The 27,137-nt window shown below is 39.0% G+C and overlaps 1 protein-coding gene across 1 annotated transcript in view; it reads left to right on the forward strand.

The window, feature by feature from the left end:
• The first annotated feature begins 6,281 nt into the window (after window positions 1-6,281).
• Window positions 6,282-27,137, forward strand: part of HAT1 (histone acetyltransferase 1) — a 34,737-nt gene continuing 13,881 nt past the window's right edge. The window contains exons 1-8 of the mRNA XM_072418332.1: window positions 6,282-6,364; window positions 7,683-7,754; window positions 11,705-11,780; window positions 13,741-13,861; window positions 22,026-22,205; window positions 23,539-23,660; window positions 24,167-24,271; window positions 25,103-25,209. Of these exons, the coding sequence (XP_072274433.1) occupies window positions 6,358-6,364; window positions 7,683-7,754; window positions 11,705-11,780; window positions 13,741-13,861; window positions 22,026-22,205; window positions 23,539-23,660; window positions 24,167-24,271; window positions 25,103-25,209 (790 nt within the window). The 5' untranslated portion in view covers window positions 6,282-6,357. The remainder of the gene's footprint in view (window positions 6,365-7,682; window positions 7,755-11,704; window positions 11,781-13,740; window positions 13,862-22,025; window positions 22,206-23,538; window positions 23,661-24,166; window positions 24,272-25,102; window positions 25,210-27,137) is intronic.

The following is a 27,137-nucleotide window of genomic DNA, read 5'->3' on the forward strand; positions in this document are numbered from 1 at the left end:
ATTTACACACACTTCTTCAGCTGCGAGAGATTTATATAATACTCCACAATAAAGAAAACAAAATTCTATGTTCAAAAATTTTCTGCTAAAAAAATTTTTTGCTTTGGTAAATAAGTTTGAATTGTAGAAGATAGATTTTTTTAACTCAATTTTGGCATTCCTATTTATTTCAGTGAAGTAAAGCTCACCTATTCATTGTCTATATGCGTATTGGAGTTTAATTAAAACATATCACAAACTTCAAAAATGCATTGGACACAATAATTGTATGCATTGATATAGGCCTATATTAAAGTGGACCTATACTGACAGATTATATGAAATGCCTTTACTGAATTATTTATAAAGAATGGCAATTGCCTGGATGTAAAGCTGATATTTTGGTTTCAGCAGTTTCAGCTAAAGCTGTGTGTGGCAAATTGTGTGACAATTAGTTAAACAACCGAGCTGAATACTCAATCTGGGTCAGTGTTTTACAATGTATTAAAGGCGAAGAATCAGAATACCAACCAGATAAGCTAGCTGTATTTTTAGGACCTAATCCGAAATGGCATCTTACATATTCTCTTTATGTAGACTTTAGGCCAGCAGTCGCCAACCGGTCTGCAATACAATTTTAGTGGTCCGCAGCTCTGGCCGCTGAACCCCCCAGCGGGGTCAGAAGAAGGACGCCACTGGGGGGGGCGCACTGGCCAGAGCCGCAGACCATGTCTACTGTATAGATTGCAGGCTCAGGGCAGTGGGCTTGGACCTGCGATGGGAGACTGGGCGGGTTCTAGCATCATGACATCACTCTGAGGGAAGTTTCTTACCCTTTGATCTACACACAGCTCCCCACTCATGTGCGATCTGCAGTCTGTGAAATTAGTGGTTTGTGACGTTCAAAAGGTTGGCAACAACTGCATAAGGCCTAACTTAAAATGAATGTTGACGTTGTAAAATGGCTTCTTTGTGCCTCTAAACTATGTCTGCCCATAGGTAATACATAGAGGCAGTGGTTTAGTTCCAGTTGCTGCCAAATGTTGAAATGTTGGTTCATTATCAAGCAGGGCTTGGGGCTGTTGAAAAGCTGGCAAGTATTACACAGCCATTCAAGCACAAGTATTAAAATGCCTAACTAATGCGTATGTAAAATATTTTTTTTACTTGTGTATGAAGAGTTGAGAGGTTAGACCTTTTCTTTTGTTGTTTGTGTCCCTGTTATAGGGATTCACACTTTCTGTTTGTCCTGATGACTGCTGGCAGTGAGGAAAGATCCAAAAGTTTGAGTTATACAATTGCTTTGGAGAGATATAATGTCACTTTCTATTGTATCTACAAGATACGAGGTTAAGGGACATTTTTCCAATGAGTTGAAGATGGTAAAAAATAAACTGATATATCTCTAAACATTCCATACTTAAAGCTGAACTCTATATGTACACATAAAAGACACACATTTGTTCACTGTATATTCTATAAACCTGTGTAGTATATCACAGAAATTTTAGGATGTAAACAAACTTCTCTTGGTTGAAACCTCTGTTGCAGAGGCCATAAAACTACCAGATCACTTCTGGTAATTTGAGTGGGTGCAACCCAATGTGTGTAATGGGCTTACCTGTCCGAAACTGGGACATCCATTGGAAGTTTGAGAATGACGAGTGGAGGAAAGACAAAAAACATCCATATCCTGATCTCTTCTAGTTGCAATAAACCCAGAATCAGAACTCTGGCCAGGAAAAAAGCCCGTCAGGCACACTCCTGCACACAATCTTGCTGCAAGGAGTGAAGGGGAAAAGAGATAAAAATGCAAATATAAGAACAATAAGCAGGCAAAAATATAAATTTAATATACAAGTTGTTTGTTAAACATGTCAAAAATACAAAATTGAAAGGCCTAAATTCATGCCAAAAAATACCTGAATTTGATCCTGTATCACCCTCTTGCAGGTCCTGTATAGCAGGGATGGAAGGTAAGGGGGAAGAAATAGTCAATCATTTCATGCTAGGCTCTTTGAATATTGCTGCCCATTAGACTGTGGAAATCTGGCAGCAAAAAATGGCTTTCCATTTTTATAATATTTTTGTCCGGAGGACCGTTTTTATTAGAAACCTAAAAAAATATAATATAGAAATTATATAAGATTACTGGGAAAAAAACATTACAGTAACTCCTATTGTATTTTTTATTTCTCAAAATCTGCTGAGACATTTTCTTCCAAAATAAAGGCGTATGGCACTGCAGTCCTGATTGTATGCTCCTCTTAATGACTACAGCAGATGCAATCTACTTGGCAGGCTTGAAAAGCATGTCCTTGAAAGAGACTAGTCACTCACGGCTATCGGTAATTTGTGCTGATGCCCACATGTGTCTTAGCCAATCTCGCAAATCTATATTATTTCAATCAGGTTAGTTACATTAATCATAGGAACCTCACTGAACAAGTGGATTGTGCTCAACTCGTAGAGAATGAAGAACCCCTGCTCTGAGCAGAATCAACTCTTGAGGTTTCTGTAGGTTTCACCTTCAAGACACTATAGGAACTTACATCCACATTGAGAATAAAATACGAAACACTTTATAATATCTATTCAGCCACAGGCCCTGAGTCTAATACTATCTATTTCAAGTAATTTTCATGTTAGAAGATTATAAAGGAAAAGAGGTGATTTATAAATCAAACTGTTTCTATTGACTTTCGTACATAGCTCCTATTTTCTGAAATACAATGGGGGGGCAATTGTTAACATGGATGTGTATCGGACCACAGTTTTCATAGTGTGTAGATTAAAGTGTTAGCATTATTCTTTAGGCCTGTGTTTGTGATCAAACGACCAGTTTTCATTATTCAAAATCATGCATCAAAATAGGTTATGTACTCTGTACTTTAACTGCAAGTGTTTTACTTAGAGATGAAATTCAACTACAGGTTAAATAGATCTGATCTTAACTTGCATTAGAATTCAATGAAGTGCCATATTAGCTATCACAAATAATAGGACAATTTTAATAAATGTCTCCCAGAATTGTATTTAAATCCTGTTCACGGAGCAAAGTAAAATATCAGTCTGTATTGGATATTTTAGCTTGGTGAATGAGGTGAAGCTCCGTTGATGATGTACACAATACAAAGGTTGTGAAAGGAAAAAGATGTGAAACAATAATAATAACAAACAAGAAACAATATCTAAAATGTTTAGCACATGTAAACAATTCCAAAATAACAAAGCTGAGAAAGAATTCAGATGGGGTTAGCACTCTGGCCTTGCAGAACTGGGTCCCAGGTTCGATTCTCGGCCAGGACACTGCTGCATGGAGTTTGCTGGTTCTCCATCTGTTTGTGTGGGTTTCCTCTCACATCCCAAACACATTTAATTACCTTAATTGGCTTCCCCTAAAATTGACCTTAGACTGTGGTAATGAGATATGACAATGGAAGGGCCTTTAGATTGTGAGCTCCTTTGAGGGACAGCTAGTGACATGACTATTGACTTTGTAAAGTGCTGCGTAATGTGTCAGTACTATGTAAATACTAGACAATAATAATAGTAATTGACAGTGCATAACCAATATAGTTTAGAGATGGTACTATTAAGATGCAGCAATCAAATCCAACTGTACTGGAGGATCATGAAGTAGCAGTCTGGAGATAAACCATGACAATAATTTAACGGAGCGCATATTATTTATTTATTTTTTTTGGATGTGAGCAGTGTATGAGCAAAGTCCCAAACCTCAAAAAGATGGGTGATTCGGGACTTCCTATCTAGGGAAGACTCAAACATGTTAAATGTATTTTCTTATAGAGACTGGGACTTTAAAGGCAGAAGAAATTAAACACTAATAAACATAGAAAAAGATTTTACATGAATATTTAATACATGAATAATTATACAATGATTAAAACCAGTTAAAGCTACAAAAATAGTCATGGATACATCGTTAGACTTCATTGCTCTATCCTCGACACATTTTGTGGAACCAGCCCACTTCCTCAGGAGGAAAACTTGAGAGCTTTAATAATGATGATTCATCCCATGGAGTTATGATCCCCTCACATAATCTAGCTGCAGAGTATCAGAAATAAATGGCTAAGCGAGGTATGCGGGTATCAATCTAGTTGGGCAAACTAGCTAAAGGAAAACCAAGCCTCATATAGATCCAGTTAGGTAGCAATTCACGTATCATATATCTTTCCAGCAGTCGCATCCACCCCCAAGTTTGCCAGCCACGTTTCAGAAGTAGACCCGTTCAAAACACAGCTGGTTCTCTTGTCATGTATACTGCCCAGCCATTGCAACCATTCAGCAGAGCACACCCACCAAGTCCACCGGCCACATTCCCGAGTGAGACCTGCATGCACAGGGAAGACTCAAGCCAATCCATTAGAAAACATATAATTGCTTCTCTTTGATAAGGCTCAAGGTTGGGGGGTCCTGGTATATCCATCCATGTAGAATAGTTTTTTTTAGCATCTAAGGAGATAATAACAAGGAGTTTCTGACTAACATTTTTAAATTCAGTTAACCGTTCCATTCTTGAGACATAGGAACATACTTACTTACAACTTCCAGAATATTTTAATTTTTGAGCATTCCCATAAGGCATATTATGAATCTGCTTGGGGCTCCACATTTGTAACATTAGAATGAAGTGCTTAATCCCACAAAAAAAGCACAATATGGTGAGACGGAGGCTCTGTGATATAGTTTTACAGTCATTTCCAAATGCATAGCTGATGGATAGCTGTCCAAGACATGAAAAATTCTTGCATGCCTCAGTAGATTTAACAGCAGGTGGCAGGGATCAGTACTGAACTTAATTCATAGGGCTGCTGTGGGTAGAAGCTACTCGAAGCGTCTCCCGCAATGCGGCGATATGCTGCAAGTGGTAACTGTTCTGCAACCTCACTGCCAGTCTGAACACAACCCTAGTGAATCACCCCATAAATTATAATACTTGGGAGTGATGTTATTTTTTATAATACATATCCTAGTGATTAAACTGATAAAGTTTACTACCTGTGCATGGATGAATATACAAAATAGCTTATCTTTCTGAAGAAGGTTTTTGCTTGACTAAGAAGCATTTAATTTCACAACATTCATCCAGGCCTTCCATAAGACCAATCAGAGAATAGAAGAGACTTTGGATCACAATAGATCAGCCTTTCAAACATAGGGGAATCATAGGGGAACCCCTGAAATAACTTCCAGTTCCCTGGGAACCCTGACAATATTTATGATATACCTAATTCATAGTACATTAGTGTGGTGGTCAGTGGGATGAATGCCTCTTATATTGTTGACTAGTGGGAAGAATATCTCCCACACAGATAACTAAATGGGTAATTGCTGTCAATGGTAATTGATGAGGAAGCTCCAAACTGTTACAATTCAAACATTGCAATGGATGGATGAGTGAGTGGCTTGCAGTTTTTGTTTTTATATTATCATTATTATTAATAAACAGGATTTATATAGCGCCAACATAATACGCAGTGCTGTACATTAAATAGGGGTTGCAAATGTCAGATACGGACAGTGACACAGGAGGAGAGGACCCTGCCCCAAAGAGCTTACAATCTAGGAGGTGGGGGAAGTAACACACAATATGAGGGGAGATATGTAGTGGTGGGAAGTAGTGATGGTTTCAAAAGACAGAAGAAGACAAGCAGGCAAGTTTGAAAAGATGAGTTTTGAAGGCTCTTTTAAATGAGTAGAAAGTAGAAGCAAGTCAAATAGGACGAGTAAGACCATTCCAGAGAGTTGGGGCAGCTCTGGAGAAGTCTTGTATGCGTGCGTGTGATAAGGTTATGAGTGAGGAAGTTATTAGTAGGTGATTGGAGGAGCGCAGAGAGCGGCAGGGGGAGTATTTTTATATCACGTCAGAAATCTAAGTGGGACAATAACTGTGGAGGGATTTGAAGGAGCACAGGAGCTTAAATTTGATTTTTTTTTCACTTCCCCTTGAGCTTTACAAAAATGTCAGTCTGACCAACTAGGAATCTGTGTGTGATTCAGTGCAGGAGGGGTATTTAGAATAAGGGCACTTATAATGGTGGCAGATAAGGGGGAGGGATAACAGCACAATTCGCCTTGTGTGAATATACAGGTAATATTTGTACATTGTCATGGTGCACCTGCAGACTCTGAGGAGCAGTCTTGCGGTAATGCCCCAGCATACTCTGCCCCGGTCTATCATGGCGCTATCGGGCTGTCGGTACCGGGCACATTGCGCCATTATGTTTACATTGTCACCCTGCCAGGCAGAGCTGTGTACAGGGAAAACAAACCGCGGAGGAAGCGGAAACACGTCACGCTGGGTGCAACGCGCCGATTGGCTGTGCCAGATAGTGCAGTTGATGAGCGGACATGGCGGGTAAGTTACAGGGGGTTATGTGCGGGTAGTGAGGGGGTGACACGGGCACATGGTAGTCCTTATAACAAACATACGGGAGAGGGCCGCGCTGTGTCTGAGGTGAGCGGTGCTGGTCAGCAACTCTGTGCACCGCCCGACCACCTCCACATTCTCCCGCCAAATCCGCCTGTCAGCTGAGAGGAGCCAGAGAGCTGTGGCACTACTGGGCACAGCATGCCCTGCCAAATGAGAGGAGCCAGAGAACTGTGGTACTACTAGGCCCAGCATGCCCTGCCAGATGAGAGGAGCCATAGAGCACTGAGGGATGTGGTACTACTGGGCCCAGCATGTCCTGCCAGATGAGAGGAGCATGGGAACTGTGGTACTACTGGGCCCAGCATGCCCTGCCAGATGAGAGGAGCCTGTGGGCTCTTTTTATCCTCCTCTGCTGCCACTGGGCTCAGCATGCCCTAGCAGATGAGGGAAACCTGTGGTACTTGCAGAACAGGCTTGGGGCCCCTGTTGGCTGAGGCAGGGCCCTTATGCAGTGTCATTCTTTTCACCCACCCCCAGTAATGCCTTCTGTGGTACTACATACAGTTCAGCATCCCCTTTCAGGTAATGTGAATGACTGCTCAGCTCTGCTGATTTGGTACTACAAGACCCAGCTTGACCTGGCCATCGGGCAAAGCCTTTACCTTCTGTAATACAGCAAACTCAGCATACTAACCAATAAAGAAAGACCTTATAAACTGTCCACTTCCTGTGGAACTAACCATCCCAGCATGTCTGTGCAGCTGAGACACGGCCTGTGTTTTCTGCTCACCCCAGCCATGCCTCCCATGGAACTAGAAGTCTCAGCAAGCCATGCTGTTTTTACACACATTCTTCACATAGAGCTGCCAGTCTCAGCACATACTTCCAGATGAACAGGTTTACGTTTGGGCAGCAGAAACATGGAAAGTTGCTTGTTGTGATTGCACTTGTAATTATACATGAATAATCAACAACATAAAATAATAAGCTGCTAAATTGTCATCTGCAGCATTGTGTCTATACACCATTGGACAACCAATATTCATCCAATACCTAGTCCATATTGTAGGCAACATTCACCAAAGCATCCCTGTGTACACTCTCCTTTCTTTCCCATGGAAATCTGTATTGTCCCTGTTGAGTACTTTATTATCCCAGGCATGTGATGAGCACACCTACCCATACATCTGTTATTGCCAGTGATAAGAAACACTTTACACTATTAATAATATAAATCTTGCTGCTTATGTTTTACCCATAAACAAAAATATGCTTCTCAGTGATCTATATATTTTTTTTTTAGGTCTAAGTTTTATGGAGAAGAAGCTTGCTGAATACAAGTGTGACACAAATGAAGCCATTAAATTAAAATTAGGTGAGTTCTTTTTATATGTGCAAAGAACACCAGGAACATTTTAAAGTGAAACTTTAATTCCACTCTTAAAAAACACACACCCTCCTGCAATAAAATTATACTTACCTGCCATCTTCTTAACCTCCCTAGCGTTCTAATTCAGTTCAAATCTCCATCCAAAAATTGTTACATTATTTTTGCATCGAAATGTATTTTACATTGTTAGCTATAATTTGTAGGCATAACTCACCGAAATATGTCCAATATTTTTTAAACTTTAAAAAAAAAAAATCTGTTAAAAAAAAATAAACATGTAATGTAAGTGTACAGTAGCATATATATAATTTTTTTTTTGTATTGGACTCAGTACAGCTGTTTTGTATTGAATCCAATACAAAATTATTTGAATTTTCCCGCCGATCCGCCTGCTGGCACCGACACATCGACACATGCACTGACGTCACCAGGGAAACCCCAGAGAACGTCTCTGCATTGCACGGCTGGGGATCGGAGGAGCAGGACTACGGGGGACGACAACAAGGCAAGGTAAGTGGGTTTTTTTTTTGGTTAAAGCTACCTAGAGAATACCGCTAGGGGGGTTAATACATTGAGCTGTACATTCTGCGCAGTGTAGGATGTTAGGATATGCTGGGTATTCTGGACTTCTCTGGAGCTTCTAGGAATGAATCAACTTACGAGTGCATCGGCAGGATTGGCATCAACCGGGCTTGGCCAACCGAGATGGCCAAAGACCTGACTGCAGGAAGAGGATCAAATGAAGATTGGGGCACCTGCGCAGGAGCAAGAACAGGTGAGTGCAGTTATAATATTGTGGTCGGATAGGTACGGTTATTTTTTTGCAGATTGGACATCACTTGTCCCTTCTGCATTAACCCCCCTAGCGGTATTCCCCAGTGTGACTCGGGGTGGAAAATATTGCAAAAAGCGGTAATCCCGAGTCACACTCGGGGGAACTTTTGAGGGTCCCTCTTACCTTATCCCCGAGCTCCAGCGGCGATCTCACGATCCCGCTGTGATGGCGGGGCGCTTCTCCGTCGGGGGGCGTGGCCGGGCGGGAAATTTAAAAGCAGATTACGGAGTAATCTGCTTTTAAATACCGCCCGGGTCCCCACCACCCCGATGCACGCATCTGCAGTTAGATGCGATGCACCATGCAGGATTTCTGCTTGGTGCATCGCATCTAACTGCAGATGCGATCACCAATAGTAAATCCAGAGGGTGATGCCAGCGTAGATTTCCCGCTGGCAGCAGCCCCTGGATCTACTGCCTGCTCCCTGCTCGCATCACCCGGCGGCTGATCTCCGGGTGATGTGAGCAGGAGAGTGAGCAGCGGGGACATCATCCCCTACTCCCAGAGACTGATCTCACCCTCCGGGAGTAGGGGATGATGTCCCCGCTGCTCACTCTCCTGCTCGCATCACCCGGAGATCAGCCTCCGGGAGATGCGAGCAGGGGAATGAAGTAGGGCGGGGACATCCCCACCGCATCACCCGGCAAGATGTGTGACATCTTCCGGGTGATGCGGTGGAGTGATGGATTCTGGGGACGGGAAATTTAAAAGCAGATTACTATGTAATCTGCGTTAAAATTTTTTTTTTAAGTAAAAACACATCAAAACATATAATAAAAGTATAAATACACATTGTAGTGCACCAAGCATCATTGCCTAGTGCCCTGATTTACATTTTGCACGCTATTAGCCCTGACCTTGATCTAACCTTTTAATGACTTTTTAATCACTTCCTGAATTGAAGTAAAATTTTTTTCAAAAATCTGCATATAATTTATATTATTATTTATCAATAATATTGCACCCTTGTTTGGAAAATTTCAGAAGGAAATTTTTGATAAAATTTTTTTTTTAGATAAATTACATTGTTTTGGGCTAATATTTCATTATTTTTTATAATAATGATTTATAATTATGTATTATTTTATAATTTATGATTCTAATAAATAAATATAATAATTATACCCGGGAGTTCATCCTAAGAATTACAGGCCCACAATATAAACAAAAATTTCTACGCAAAAAAAGATCACTTTTTGCATCAAAAAATGACCGAATTAGAACGCTAGGGGAGTTAAAGGGGTTGCTTGGTCGCAATTTTTTAATTTTGAAGGTTTTCTTCCGTTTTAAGTCACTGGTACTAATAGGTCCGCATAGTGGTGCTTAACCCCATTATTAAAATTATTTTTAAATTGATTTCCAAAAGTTTGCTGTAGTAGCAGCTGGATATTCAATAAACATTTTAATATATCACATTTTTTGAATTTTTTTTAAACTATAAGGCTACATGCAGATGGGCAATTAACCGCTCCCAGGCACTCAATTTTAACCACTGTAACAATGAGGAGGAAGCATTGACATGCATTCATGTGTGTCTGTGGAACCATCTTGCCACATATAGATTCTGGGTCATCATGGGTCATGGAAGCAGTTCCACAGCAGGGCAACTTAACTGCAACACATTTTCACCACCTTCAAATGCCTACGATTAAACGATTCCTATTAGTTTTACCGGCTACTAGGAGTTTTAAGGGCAGTGGATTATCGGTTGACAGCAGTGCATTGCAGCACTGCTAACCTGAAGCTTGTTCTTATCAATGCAATAATTATGATCTCGGAGTATTTTTTAATGTAAATCATCATCCAAATGTTTAAGGTCATATCCATTTTGCATATGAGGAAAAAATCTCCCTGATACGGACACGGGCAGCAGTAAAAACCTGACAGTAGCTCTGACCTCTCCATGTTCGATTCAGATCAGAATCATATGTTTTAGATGGAGTTTGCCTTTAATTTGACAATTTATGAACTTCAGTTTGTGTGCAGCAGACACAGTGAAGTTTGGTTTATAGTACAACATTTAGCCATAGTTTTCAAATGTGCTATATCTGGTTAATAAATTCTCAGTCTGCTTTCCCTTAGGTCTGCCAAGAAATGCTAAGTAATAACTTGTTATAATAAAGTGTGGTTTGTGCAGTATTATTTTAAGGGCCTATAGCCAGTGTTGCTGCATATGTTCGCATTAAATCATTCATATCTGAAAGTGAGCTTTGAATGTTCCAGTGTTCACCCTACTTGACATCCAGCATCCAGTCTCTCTTGCTGGCTTTTAATGCAGTCTTGACAATGTTCAAAGTGACTTCACCAAGCAAGACGCCAATGTTTGCCGGATTTCGTTGGTCCATGTTCAGCAGTTCTAAAACCGACCTATAAGGATATAAATATGGGAGTTGCCCTTGTTGACCTGTTGAAGGCTGTCTTTCTGAGTCTGGCTTTATAATGCAAGGAGTCATTTACCTTACTGGCAGGATAAGACCTGCCATGGGATTGATTGATGCTGCAAGGCTCCCAATGGCTGGCATCTTTGCAGTCAATCGCACCACAGCAAGTGGTCTGACAGCTAATGACACTGAGCAATACTAAGACCGCTCACTTCTGTCCCCCTTTATTCCCAATGGAGCTGCTACAGAGAGAAGCTGCATGTAGCATCTCCCTGGAGGGAACGGTTCTCTAGCATATGGAACTGCAGTGCTATCTCATCTCATGGTCAGTATTAACATAGCATAAGTAAGACCTTCTTCAACTGACCCGGACAAGTACAGTGTACAACTCAAAAACTTTTTTTTAAACTGGAGAAATAATACCGGTAGGAGGGTGGCAGCCCCTGTATTGTGACTCAACTTTTTAGTAACCACCCAAAAACAGCTAGGTGGTCACTGAAAATTGCCAGGTGGTACACCCGGTGAAAAGGAGCTGGGGAAAACACTAAAGTATATGCACATAAAAATTACAAATAATGCTATAAAGATTTTTTTTGGTAAAGAAAGAAAATCTGTATATTCTTGCAAGTGCCTTTCATTTTTCATTCATTTCCTTGTAGAGTGCATTGTGACTATTCTGAATTTCCAAATTAGATGTATGTTTTCTCATTTTATTATAGTGCGGTTTGCAGAAGATATTGATGATGATAGCACAACCTTTAATCCAGAGTTCAGTCACCAGATATTTGGAGATGAGTAAGTAACATATTTATAAGTTTTAAACAATGAATTTTAAGTGTCTTTTTGCACATACGGTCACTTGTAAGATTTTTTTTTTTTTGTGACTATTAGGGAGGTTTTTCTTCACTTCCTATTGTGCATAGCATACAAGCAATAGGGATCTGTGGTCCTCTGTGAAGAAAAGCACAGACAGCAATGAAAAACTAAAACAGTAAAAAAAATGCTATGTCTTTGCCTCTGTAGTTTTGATACTGCTTTATAAAATCTTCCCATCTAGGACATAGACAGCAAAACTAAAAACAAAGCTGACAGAGACTCGGATCCTTCCCTCTGCCAAATGAAATTAAAAAGTGTTTATCTTGCCCTGTAGATGAATATGGTCTTTGTAATTCCTATTTTACCCATCTCTCTCAGTGGAATAAAAAAAAAACACTTTTTCCAGTGACCACACAAAATTGATACTTGTAGTTGAACCTTAAAGATGTTTTTTTTTTCCTTTTAAAAGCTCAACTAGGCTTGAAGTTAGAAACAGATAAATTCCTATTATGTTAATTGCAGTCCTTGATTATCAGCAGTGACCATGTTTGTAGTCTATGGGCAGGGGCTAAGCTCTTCTTCCTAGCAGCAGATTTCAGTATGGAGGGGATGTGCAAAAAAAAGTCTCACGTGCCAATATTGTACTGGGCTAGTCTTTTTCAACCCCACACTGTACAGTATTGGTCATAATATCGTATTTACACACAGCTTAAAAGATCATTGTTATCATGTGAATGTCTCTAACAAGTAGCACTGACCTTGGAGCTATAAAGGTACCATCAATTGAAAGTTCAATCAGCAACAGTTCAAGTAAGCAAACTCTGGTGAAACTCTGCTTGTGAATGGTTGGTCTAAACAAAAGCTCAGTCTTTCAGTTAGAAAAATCAGTTGATAACATTGGTGATCCTAGCATGTAGCTGGTATTCTGTTATCAAGCACTCCGGAGCAGGATCAGAAACCCAGTAGATGATCTTTTAATATCCTGGGCATGGCACTGGGTCCCAGCTGTCTTGTTCCAGCTTTAAAAGGCTCCTGGACCCACATACCCTGTGTTTTTTTAAAATAACTGTATCCAAGTGTTTTTTTTTAAACACAACCTGGAAATCAAGTAAATAAATAGCCAGTAGCTCTACTTTAGAGCTAATTTCTGCTCAGCACCCCCCTTTCCTCTATGTAATGTCTCTTGGTGTTTTACCTTGAGCTCATAGTGTGTATTTCCTCTTCTTAGCCCTTGTGATGTTATTACATGGGCTACAAAAATATTTAGCTTTGGGTGTCAGGAGAAAGGAGTCCAAAGTATCTGAGATCAGTAACCAGAGACCAGCCTGTCATTGTGGTGACCACAGGAAATTATCTCTGTACTGCTCTTACCATTTTACAGCTGTGGCAGAAAAGAAGAAAGCACTCAGCTGAGCTCTGGAGCCATACATGGTTTCCATATTCTGCAGCCATGCTGCGCATTATAGTACATAATGAACTGAACTAGTCCCAGTGTTTCCCCAACTTTTAAAGTCTGATCATCTATGGTGAAAGCACAGTAAACCGAAAAACATGGCTCCTTTGTTTAATGTCTGTACTCATTCAGGTACATGGGTAGCTCAGGAGATACATCTTTGGAGTACCATGATTTACTGCACTACTTTGTGAGTCCACTAAGTAGTCTATGTGAAATAAACACTATACCAGCACAATAGTAAACAGGAACAGGGGATCTCGGCACTGCTTCTCAGACATTGTATCACTGTATTACTGGGCACACTTTATTTGCATGCACATCACCCTAGATAATCCCTGTACATGAAGCTGAGACTTAAAAACAAGACTGAAAGTAAATAGCTGAAAGTGGGGGCACAGGAGAGGGCTGTCCACAACAGTGCAAAAAGGAAGGTTCAGCTTTCACTGTATACATTTGCTAACTTTTTTTCTTTTGTCCTACTAGTGAAGTGGCTTTTGGATACAAAGGTTTGCAGATATTACTGTACTACAGCGCAGGGAACCTCTCCACCATGTTCCGTGTGCAATATAGCACTAAAGTTGATGACAAATTTGATAGTGTGCAGGTAAGGACCTTTACTGGTTTTTCAGAATTTGACATAAATGTATATTATGTAAATAACATTGATTTATAATATATTTACCCGTCACAATAAAATGTTTTTGTATCTTCATGACTCAAACCTCTTGCTACATGTGATTTGAGTGGTTGTGAAGTCATCTGATCACATGTATGGGCCATGGAAGGTGCTGTACCTACCTATCTCCTAGTTCAGTGTTTATTGCTGACAGTCATAACATTAGAGATCTAATGGACCCCTGATGTCTCCTTAAAGAGAACCTGTAACCTTCACTGTGCCTACTACATGGGAGATGTAGGAAGCTTTTTAGGCCTCTCATAATCACAATAAAGTTTAATGGAAAAAAATGTTTTAATCAAAGCGGAAATAAATTTAAAAGTAAAAAAAATATGAAAGCAGGAAGGCCCATTATTGCAGAGGGGACAGGCTATAATTCATCTACATGTCTGTTTACTGCTATTTAACTAAATAGTCCTCAGTCGGTCGCCAGCATCTTTTCCCAGGCCTTTTCCAGATTTTGACTTCAGCCATCTTGACTGGGCGAGCCTGAAAGACGTAACCCCAATGCATGGGTATGGGAGTTCATGTATTCCGTGCAGCCAGCTATGCCAGAATTGTAGACTGAACTGCGAGTTTGCAGCTTTGTGTACATTATAAAGAAGATTGGGAACAGGAAGAAGTAACAAAGCCCCTCTAAGCTGTAGACCTGTAATGCTTTTTGAAGCTCTGTAGTTTGTTGCTATTTCACAAAGTGTGTGTGGTTTTTTTTTTTTTTCTTCTCCAAAGTCTGCATGACAGGCATTTTTAAATAGTGAAAAGCTAAAGACTGGTCTTGGAAGAGTGGCACACACCCAGTCAGTGCAATTCAAGCAGTATATGGTAAAGTAGAATCTGAAGGGCGTTAAGCATTGTATTCTAGATTTGTGCTAACCAACCTTTTTTGGACCTAAGGACCACTAAATTTACGGACTCCGAACTGCGCATGGGCGGGCAGCCGTGTGTTACTTCCCCCAGTGTGACGTCATGATGCCAGAACTTGCCCACTCTCCCACCACAGGCTCAGACCTATAGCAGATTGAAATAGGCAGGTATACTAACCCTGGATTACAAAATGGCTTATGTTTAAATTGTATCTTTATTTTCATTCACGTGGCATTTCACATTTTTCACTGCGTGGCATTATTTTTACTTCCTTCAAATAAAGTAGTAACATGAGTATTAATTGCTGATATTAAGTGATGTGATCTTTGCCCTGTTGTCTGTCTCCTCAGCGTCTGTTTCACTGCACTTGTTTTCTGCATCCATCATCTCATTCTCATGCCTAATTGAAAAATCCTTTTTCGCAGGAGTTTTTACACACACACACATGTATTTTTATCCTTCTCCCATTGTAACCTAACCCTAAGGTCCTGAACTTGATACAGGAATTACCAGTTTGTCACGGTTTACACAAGGGCACAGCGAGTATGGAGCCAGCAGAAGTGGATAAGTCCACCCTCAGTCTGTTTTAGAAGAAGGAGAATTGTGTACATTTTTTTATCACACATCTAGCTCCTATGAAAAATTATTCAAATATCAAATCACATTTAATAGTAAGATCTTTATTAACGTGGAACTAAACTGTTCCCATTCTCCTGCAGGGTGCTGCCATTTTTTTTTACTGAATACAATCTTGGCTGGGACGATGTAACTTCTGCACAGGCACACTCCCAGCAAACACAGGGAAAGTTGGATATGATGGTTATCCTGGCAACCAAAGCTGAGCTCTGCATGCATCTTGAATGGCCAGGGCTAGTAACTCTTGCTTGCTCTGTGCATGCCGGGTATCCTGGGAATCAAAGCTGAGACAAGAATTTGCAACTCTGCTTTTTTGGAGCAATCAGGCAGGTAGGATGGATTACTGGAGAAGGGACATCTCCGGTCCCTTTCTGCAACAATTGTCCTCCCTGATCATGCATTTTTAACGTGATTTAAAAGTGGAACTTTAGTTTTGCTTTAATGTGGTTTTTTGACTGTGATTTACTGTAGCAGTGTTTTTTCCTTTGAGTCCGTGACTATAATGGGCAACGTTGGTGCTAAGAGGCAGGATGGACACTAAGCAAGCGTTTTACTTGTTGCTGCTCTATTTAAATTCTTTTTCTTGGTTCTTCTGTGGGTCTCTGTGATTTGATAGCCTTATCAGTGTTCAACCCAGACATTTTTTTTAAGCTGGGTTGTTACTGAAAAGTGGTGCGTCAGGCTAAAAGTGGCTAGGGAGAATACTGCTTTTCAAACTAGCCGTACGATATTCATCGATACGATATAATCATTCAAATCTTTTTGCATTGTGGTTGAAAACCCACACAATATTAGCAGTGTTCTCCCTGTATTTTTTTTTTAAGCTGGATGGGAAGAAGCTGTGGGTGGACGGTCAAAAATTGGGCAGGGTAACACGTGGCATATTTAGTGTTGTTGTTGTTGTTGTTGTTGTTGTTGTTGTTAATGAGAATCCAGTAATTCCGTCAGCTTTCTACCGCCCTCCTATACTTTGTCCCAACTGTCTAACGCCCACCCTCTTAGTTTCTCCCATTTTTTTCCATCATCTTTGTATTATACTTTAACTGTCCTGTGCCCCTGTATTGTGGCCCAACTTTTCAGTAACCACCCAAAATCAGCTGTATGGTTACTGAAAAGTGCTAGGTAGTGTACCCGGCTGAGGAGTACACTGAATAGGGAAAATCATAAAGATACTGTCTGTGGACAGCATTGGACCCAGCACCCTGAAGCTTCACCATTTACCATGAGATACATGGACAAGTCAGATTATTCCTAGATTACTGTGTGAAACAATAATGGGCATAACTTTAAAGCCTAGACCCTAGAAGTAATTACGTCCCTACCCTATGTACATGTTAGTATCGGACCTGAGGTGATATAATAATAAATAAAAAGTTGGTAATAGCTGATTTGACCTTTATGATTATTTTCTTTATAATCTAATGTAATATTTTGTTTGCTTTAGTTCACTTATACTGTATTTGCTATTCAAACTTAATGTTTTCTTTTATACTAAATGAAAAACATGTTTAGCACAGAGACGCTTATTTATACATATGCCTATTCATTACCAAAAGTGTAAGTAAAGTTCTTTCAGTTTGTGTGTTAAAGGGAAAGTATAGCACATTTTTAATGAGCAACATTCAAGTAAATGTTACAGTGTAGTGTTAGAGAAAACCTGTCATGGGAGGAGTATTTAGGGCTTCAAGTCACAGATCTGGAACAATATTTATGCGGATAAGTCTATTGTTTTTTTTTTCTCAAATACTTGTTCCATGTTTGTGACTCTGAAACTGGATTTGCACACTAACAGTGCATTGTCATTTGCTTCAATGCAGGTTTGTTGCTCACTACTGTATGGTGAATTGAGGTGCCATCGATTGAACTCGAAGGCATGCGTTGACACATGTTAAACACATATCACTATTCAATCATGTGAATTGGCTGTAAAATTATTGCCCAAGGGGTCAGCATACCAGGAAAGGAAAAAACTGCATTTTCAAAAGCCTGCTATAGTAACAGATGACAAATAAATAAACCGCTTTATGTAATAATCCATAACTTTTTATAGCAATATTTTTATTTTATTGAGAGAATAATTGACTGACATTGAATGTAACTGGCAAATTGGAATAAAGAAAAGGAAAAAGAAAAACGTGAGAACCAAATGTAACAAGATTTGTACATAGATCAAAGTCCAAGTTTGTTGTGAGTCTAAAATGTTCCAATGATGTTCTAATGATTAGGATCTACACAGTTCTGCATTCAAGAACCAAAGTGAGAACTACAAACTATGATCTAAGGAACAGCCAATAAGAAGAATTATTACATAATTTTATTTGGTTTGTGTTTAAATACAAGTAGCTTTATTTGACTTGTATTGGCCTCTTGCAAAAAAACAGAATGAATGTGAGGAGGAGACAGCTTACACTTTTACTGTTCATTCCCAGGCTGGGGCTGGGAAGAAGACCTGTAAGCAGTATTTTCCCCCAGCATTTTATTTTATCTGGGTGGGAAGAAACTGTAGGTGGGTATTGTGACCCTATATTGTGACGTAAGGACCCCAAAACAGCACGTTTGTTACAGAAAAGTGCCGACTTGTGCACCCGACTAAAAGGGGCTGGGGAGAACACTGGACAGCACCATGCAACCTATAGATATTGAGATTGATGGTAATGTATCAGGTCCTCTGAATGTAATACTGATCAGAGCTTGGATGTTAGCAAATTTTCCCAAAATGTGGGAGTTACCATTTTATACAACTCTTACTAGAGGGGAAAATTTTCCCTTATCAGAAGATTGACCTTCAGTGATTATTCTGGTGACAGCTGTTTGACTTTTCTTTGGTTACACCAAGACCAAAATGGGTGGAATCTCTCATGTGGGGACAAAGACAGCAATAAACATGTGTTGGAGGGTTTAATACTGCCATCCCTTTTTTCAAAACGAAAAAGAAAAATTGCTGTTTACATTTACTTCACTTCATTTACGGGTCCTATGCTCTTTGCAACTTATCCATTACCCCAATTCTCTGTTTTGAGTTGTAAATGGGAAAATATATTTCTTATCCCCTTAAAGTTGCTTGCTGGTTGCAAGACTGGGCTGTTTGGCTGCTGGGCTACAAACTAGTGTGTCCTCTAAATAATTATGATATAGCAAAAAAAAAAAATATCTAGAAGTCTGTAATACCTTCACTGTTAGGAAATAAAATAAGCAGAATGCATTAGGAAACCTTTTATCAACCTTTCAACCCATCTGGCACAATAAAGCTGCAAAATATTTGTTAAACTGTTATTGTTCTAGTGAAAACTGGCAATGACACAAGTAGCTTATATGATATCTTATCCCTGCATCCTGTAGGTTAAAAAAGTAAAGAAAGCAAAACTTAATGGTCTTTGAAATGTTCATAGAGATATAAAGTACAGGGTCATCGGTGAGTCTGTCATTGTTCCTTGTTCTGTAATAGGAAAATGGACAGAGTTACCATAAAGTGTGTCAGTCCTTTCTCAGTCATTAACTTACAGGGGTAAGTGAATGCCGATGTAAGTGCTATTCAACTGCAGGTGCATTGCTTTAACTAGGAGGGATAATAGTTGAAAGGACAGGAATTAGTGGCATGTTGCATTAGCCTTTTGTGGTGTATTTTATACTAAGCATCTTAATTTCCCTGTGTGAATGGGAAGCAGCAAGAGTGTGGGTTTTCAACTAATACTCATCATGCATGTAAACGGTGTGAAAAGGGTCCGTTAGTAAGTGAACACAGAGTGTTCTTGTGTCCGCCCTTGTGGAAATAGATACAATACAAACATTTCAGATGAACGCGCTGTAGACTCCATTGAGTAAAAACCTGCCTTTATTGTTAAGGCACCCTCCCCTACGCAGTGAGAACAGAAAGTCCATGAATAGGAGTGCAAGCTCATTTTGTCCCAGGCACTGCTAGGCTTTTAGGGACTGCACTGAGGGGGCACGTTTTTTGTTAAGTTGAGACCAATTCATTAAGTTTTATTGCCTGGTGAGAAGCTGTAATATGTTATTGTGTAAGTTCATCAAACATTCATAAGTAGTAAATGTATTCATTCAAGTGGTCTTAGGGGGATTTGAAAAAGAACATGGAGTCTGCTCAGCTGACAGTCTACAGGGAGACAGCGCTTGTTTAACAAGCTTACGTATAATCTCTGATTACGGTTTGTCTGAGAGGATTTCCTCTTTTATTGTTGGAAATCTTCATAAAATCAGCCCTGTTCAGAACATGTAATGCCTTGTAATCCCAAATTGAGGATCTTGACTTACACTCCAGTTTTCTTAAACACATTTTTGTTGATTTTTTTTATTTTTTTTTTATTTAAATCTCTCAGAGACAACCTCTTTGGTAGTTCTTTATTTAATGTTACCCCCTTGGCCCTGTTAATCCTTGCTCTGTTATGTACTTTCACGTTTCCTTTTGTCACCAAAGCAGAATTGCACCTGTCCTTTCGTGATGAGGGTGAGACCATATCTGCACTACACATCTTTTTAAATCTCACTTTTTTAATATAGGTTAAAATAAATTTATCTTGAGTTTTTATCACTATAGAAATAAATTCCCTGAATATGTAATGTTAAGGAGATATTTGTTGCAAGATACAGGTTTTATTGAAAGTAAAGGTGGCATTGTGCTGAACCTGTGTTTCATTTTCTATGGCCCCTAGACAACTCTATGCCAAGGCAAAGATAGCGAACCAGATTCATCCATTGCCACATTTTGCCTTATAGAATTGACCACCTAAGGACAGATGTATATTTTGCCAACTGCCAAGTGATTAGACTTTTTCATATGGTAGCTTACTATATTTAACTTTGAATTTAGGGCTTTATATACTTTAATCTGCATGTCTTCTTCAAAAACATAGGGCTTGATTTATTAAGATTAGGCTCTCCAAGGTTGGAAAGGATACACTTTCATCAGTGAAGCTGATTGATCAAGCAAACCTGGAATCGATCTGTTGCAGGTTTCAAAACATTTGCTAGCAAATGACTTTGAAGGAATCCATTCCAGGTTTGCTGGAACACCCAGCTTCACTGATGAAAGTGTATCCTCGCCAGCCTTGGACAGCTTTAATAAATCAGGCCTTATATACTTTAACCTCTACGTCTTCTTCAAAGACGTGGGGCTTGATTTAATAAAGCTCTTCAAGGTTGAAGAGGCTACACTTTAATCAGTGAAGCTGGGTGATCCAGCAAACCTGCAATGGATCTAGTGTAGGTTTCAAACCATTTGCAAGCAAATAACTCTGAAGGAATCCATTCCAGATGTACACTTCGAAAAAAGTATGGTTGAATAACATAAAACAGTCCTTTAGTAACTTGCAAATTATAGTGAGGCTCCATAAATGTATTCTAACGCGTTTCACAGATATACTTACTGTCTCTTTAGGGGATCACAGCCATCAAGGGAATATTGTATAATATCAGACATATGACGCTAATGTAAATACTTTTTTACTAATAGCTTCTTAGCATTGGTACATTTTTCTGTTCCCTTATTGAGACATTTAACATTTTTAGTTGAATTTTATTTTTAGAAAAGTTTTGAATACTGCCCCTCAGGAATCGGGGAATAAAATCTGTGTTTTCCATTGTTACCACACAGTGATCAGCAGTCGCAATGTAAGTCTATGGTCACGTTTGTTTGAAAAAGAAGTGGAAAAAGTGCTTATCAATTCTCTATTCAAGTAAAGGAAGTTTGCTGATCAGCAATTTAGGGTAATTGGGGTACTTTTTAATATTTTCTAAGCCTGTTGGCAGTGGCTAATGAGTGGCTAATGAGTTTATTGTAGAATCCACGTCAGCTTCTCTTCCTTACATTTAATAGCGTGAAGTTTTTTAGAGAATAAAATGGTGATCAAATTTTGTGTAAGATGAATACAACAGTTTTTATACTTGGGATGAAATAAAAAAACTATACTTGATAAAATCAAAAAGTTACAAGCTTGCTGCAGTTTTGCAAGAATATATAGATAAAATATATATAGGTGGCAATGCAAATTTCCAATCAAATGAACAGAATACAGTATACCTTATTACAATAGTATTAAACTTGTGGGCATTATAAGACGTTCTCAAGCTTGGAAATGGGGGATATGTGCACCATGGCTTGATTTCTGTTTTTGGCCACATGGGGTTCACAGATTTATGTGTTATAAATAACATGCAAACATATTTAGTATTTTTGTAGAGAAAACATGAATGTAAAGAGAAGGCAGGATGTAAATGGTCTCCAGTGGTCGCTGTAGTTGTTTGGGGATCCAGTGAGTGTTGCAGGCGATTAAGATCTCATCACGGTCTAATCACTCTTTCCTCTGGTCAATTTAAGGAATGTAGAAACTCAATCTGTATTTTCAGCTTACCAGTCCTTCCATGTAGTGGCTGCACATGCTGTTTTTTTTTTAATTCTCCTTTTTATCTATTTACTCGTCTAATGACAGTAGAAGATAATTCATTTTCAGGGTTTACATACAAGTCCCTTCATTATGTTAAAGGTTAGCTTTAAAATCAAAAATTACATTGGGCTTTAAAATCATTGCATGGTGACTTATTTATTGTTACTAAAATATTGTTAACTTTTTTCTCCTAGGCTGATGATGTTGAAACCAAAATCCGGGAAATCATCCCTCCAGGATTTTGCTGTGGTAAAGATGACTTCATGTCATTATTGGAAAAGGAGGTTAACTTTAAACCCTTTGGCTCCATAATTCACAGCTATAACATTTTTAATGAAGAAGCTGGGGAAGAAATAACATACCAGATATATAAAGTAAGTCAATTTTACCTTTGTGCACTGACCTAGAAATTCCATTCCTCTCACAGCCAAGTCTGCAAAATTACAGCTGATGACCATGTCAGTTTATTAGATTATCTGCACTTTTTCCATCTCTTGATGAATGTTTCATAGAAGACAGTGCTTTATTATCGCTGGCTTTACAGAATTCTATACCACATATGAATTCAATCTAAGGGGTTCCAGTTATCTCGGAAAGCTTATGTCTACTTGTGGCCACTCTGTGTAATCCATATCCCCTTGTCTTGTGGAGACCAGTACCTGCAGTTGTAGATTTCACCTGGGGGAGAAATGTGGTAGTGCATCATGACTATAAAGTTCTAGTGTATCTCCTCAAAGATTTAGGGATTCAGTACAATAATAAAGTTTACAGCAATGGAGGGGGGGATGGGGTTAGTAATTCCTTCCACTTTGGTGCTCAAATAAAAACAAAAAAGGTAGGTAGAATTGGTAATTACACAGAAATGTTATTGGAAGAACATTTTAAGCTGTAAATCCCTTCAAAAAGAACCTGTCCAAATAGAAATCTGGCAACTGTTTTTTCTACTGTTTTACTGATTAGAGCCCTGGGGCTGTCATTCTTATCTTTGCTCCAGGACTTATTGAGTGAGTGACCTGGACCATGCACATACAACCAGTGTAGTGTTGGGACATTTCTAATCTAGAAAGTTGCATCCCTAGAACACACACCTTTATAAATATGCCTTTATTAGCAGATGTTATATTTCTGTCATGGCAGATGACTTCCAAGTTGTATTTTGGGTATGATAAGTCTGCATTTCAAGAGCAACAGCAACTGTAATTTTATGAAATTCTGTTTATGGTTTGTGGTTGAATTTTGTCACATTCTAGAACAAGTCTGTGTTATGTAAATGTCACTGCACTGTGCAGCTGTGGATATAGTAATTATGGAAGGAGTTCCCTGAAGACCTGAAAGTTATTTCAAGGGTTCCCCCAATGCCAAGAATGTTGAGAAAGTCTGGGCTACAGTACCAGATAAAAATTAATGGTTTTGCTGGGCTACTACATTGTTTGCGCAGATTGTTATATTACTAAATGCAAAATGTCCTAAAAATTGATTTAGACTGATCTTTGAGAGTCCTGGAAACTGGGTGGACACAGGTACCATTAATGTCATGGAAAGAATTGTCTTGTTTTCATTGTAGAAGTTGTAGAAACCACCAGCTTCTGATACTATTTTTCATGTAGGTACATTAGTACAAATATTTTTAATTGAATATGTGTGTGGTTCCAAAGTTGCACTTATGGCATTTGTGATATCTGACCCTGACTTTGTGTGTTGCTTTAGGCTGATATGACCTGTCCAGGATTCAGAGAGTACCATGAAAGGCTCCAGACGTTCTTGATGTGGTTCATTGAAATGGCCAGCTACATTGATGTGGATGACGAACGATGGGACTACTTTCTGGTGTAAGTGCCTTTCCAAATCAACATTAGACTCTCCTCCTTTAACGAATCTTGGAAGTTTAATTGGCAGACACCAATTATGCAGCAACAGTATAATGATATTTTTTCCCAGGCATGATAAACTATTGTTTACAAGTCTCACAGTTTCTCTTCATTGTGTTAGTGGAGGCCTCCAGAATAGTGCTGAATTAAACTCTGTTGTCTGTGGGAGCTCTGAATGTGGGCTTTAAGAGTAAAATGAGCTTTGCCTGTGTTCCATTTTACTAGCCACCCATTCAAGTACACAATAGGCAAGTGCACTGAAGTGATGCAAAGAGGGCTGATTTATCCAAGTTGAGCTCACCAATTAAGTGAATTGTACATTTCAGAATAAAGCAGGTGTACCCATTGGGCCCTTGCAGCGTAGCTTGCTGACACTGGAAACTCTCTGAGAGAATGGAAAAGGAAAATGGACCCTGCATGGGAGCTTGCCTGTAATTGACCTGCTTGGCTTTCTGTTTTATCTGCAGATTTGAGAAGTACAATAAGGACGGGACTACACTCTTTGCGACTGTAGGCTACATGACAGTCTATAATTACTATGTGTACCCAGACAAAACCAGGCCACGTGTAAGGTAATTGCCAGCGATGCACGTGCCTCTTCTTTCTTTTTCTTTTTTTTTTTTTTCACGTTCCCAATCTTAACTATAATTGTGTTTAGTTTTTTTTTTCCTCTTTTGGAGTACAAGTGGGGGAAAAGGGTAAAGATTGACTGTTTAGTTAAAACGGGGCTGATTTTGTTAATGCAAACCCACAATTGTCTTATTGTGCAAATCCAAATGGATGCAGAAAGATGCATTAAACAACTAAGGTTTAAAACATATATATATAATGTGTGTGTGTGTGTGTGTATATATATATATAATTACAGAGAAGATTTTTTTTTTTACTTTTACAGTTTTTTAAACTTTCATTAAAACTTATTTTTAAGCTCTGGATAGCATAGGGAATTATTTCAACCCCTGCTGGGTTTTTACTGTTATCTGGGGCTCTGTTAGAGCTCCCCAAACTCACAGTTGTTTGACGTTAATGAAAGCTAAAGTATTAAAGACTATTTTGTTGAAATACACAAGATATATCATCTATCACATAACTGATCGGCGATCAAAAACTTGTATGGCAGCTGTAGATATAGTAATTATAGAAGGGGTTCCCTGAAAGTTATTTCAAGGGTTCCCCCATGCCCCAATGTAATCTTTTTATATGCTTGAGATATATATACACACACACACACAAATATGCCTTTGTTTCTTTTAAATAAATGCTGCTGCTTGAGTTTGCAATTATCTTAAATCATGGTCTAAGTACAGTACATAGTATCCTGGCACACTGTATAATATTTGGGGTATTTATGTGTTCCCAACATTAAAAAAACAAACAAACATGTTTTTTGTTCACTTTTGCAGCCAGATGCTGGTTTTGCCTCCATTCCAGGGTGAGGGACATGGTGCCCAACTACTGGAAACAGTTCATAGATACTATGTTACTTCTCCAAATACTTTGGATGTTACAGGTATTGTATTTATTTATTTTCTGTCTACATCATTTGCGTCTCTTTTGATATTGGCTATTGTTATGTTAAAGTAATTCCCCAGACCAATTCACTGTTGAAAATGTTTTTTTTTTATTGGTTAAGGGATTTGTACTTCAGTACAGTCTCGTGATTCATGCACTCATTTTTACATTATACAGCTAAACAAGCCACACATAAAGTTTCTGGTAAAAAAAAAAATCATTACAATGATTCTGAATAAGCATCTTCCTTGTCACCTTTTTGTTTTCGTCTTCATTATTGGACAGTTATATGTTGCCCGTTTTCTGACCTTTTTCTTTTCCACTTAATAAGGACCTGCAAACTGTCCACTATGTGTCACACATATAAAATAAAGACACAACATTATAAGTTGTTTTAAACAATAGGAGGGTTGAACAGTGCATAGAACTTGTCTACATATGCTGTGGACTAAAATATCCTGGGTTGTCTATAATGGTTGTTCATTTTAGCTGGACAGTCCTAAATCACAGTATTTTACAGCTGAATGCCCACTATAAATAAAGTACTTTGATGTGCAGGTTTAACTTCAGGTAACATAATAATTAATATATTTATATAATTTGAAATTGTACTTTGCACAATGTCAAATCAGTCCTTGTTCTCTGAAGGAACCTCACTGCATGCACACTGATTGGAGAGAAAACCAGTTAATCTGCTATAATTTTATATATTTTATATTATGTAGAGAAAATCCACACATCTGAGGAAAACTCGACCAGTCACGAGGAAGAGCCCTTGAAAAAAACTACAATGTTCAGGAAGTAAATTCTGTAAAAAATCAGTTTCAGAAACAAACTTATTGTGGTGAAGCAAGACGCGCCTAAAGCATACCTAAACTCACAATTTTCACTTTACGTAAAAGGGTCGACAACCCTTTTATGTAAGGTAAAAATTCTGTTTGTTTTTTTGTTTTGTTTTTTATATGTTATTAAACAAAAGGGTGCAGCACCGCCCCCTAATTCTCAATCGCCTAGGCGATCGAGAACAAATGGCAGCGCAAAGCCTCCCGGGATACCTACATCACCCATCCCAGGAGGCTCTTGGGTGCTTGGGCATGCGCAAAAGGAGCCTTTTCGTGAAAAGGGAAAAAATTGCTGATCTCATGCATATGTCACCTCATCTCGGGCCTGGATTGGGTGACATAGGAAAAAGAAGCATGAAGAAGGGGCGAAAATGGTGGCGCCCAGAGCGAAGACGGATTCAGGGATGACGCAGGACCCGATGGAAACAACTCCGAACCGACTGTCCTGTGGGACTAAAGGTAAGTGCATTTTCTTGTTTTCGGGGGACTTTAGTATAGTTTAGTTCCTCTTTATTGATTATTAGTCACAATTTCCTGTCTGCACAAACAGAATTCTACACCATTATAACATCTAGAAACATAATCATTTTTACCAGTATATGAAATGGTTATTTGGGCTTAGTTTTACACTACCCTGAATGAAGTGCTGACCATAAGTTTGTGGCACTCACATCTGTTATTCTTTAATGTAGAAGAGTAGGAGATAGACTTCTAATTGCTATGTAAACAGACTAGGAAGACTTTGCCTAAGGCTAAGTACACATGCCAGAGGATTCTCAACCGAGATGAGCGGTTGCATTTATTTTGGACGAAAATGTGTATAGCAGTCCCCTGACTTTGCTCATCAATCTGCCACTGATCGTTCTAATGGGTAATCACCTACAGAATATTCTGACAGTGATCAACAAAATGTTTTTGCATCTGACCTAACCATGCATAATGGCTACAGCTTGTACAATGTTATGTCACACTTTAAGTAAGTAATGAATGAGTAATAGTGTAAAGTCTTCTGAAAACCATCTGGCTCCTGAATTACTGGTTGTGTACTGTGATTTTAGGGTTGTGGGCACATTGTCATAGTTGT

Source organism: Pyxicephalus adspersus, chromosome 7 (assembly GCF_032062135.1).
Source record: "Pyxicephalus adspersus chromosome 7, UCB_Pads_2.0, whole genome shotgun sequence".
Classification (NCBI taxonomy): Eukaryota; Metazoa; Chordata; class Amphibia; order Anura; family Pyxicephalidae; genus Pyxicephalus; species Pyxicephalus adspersus.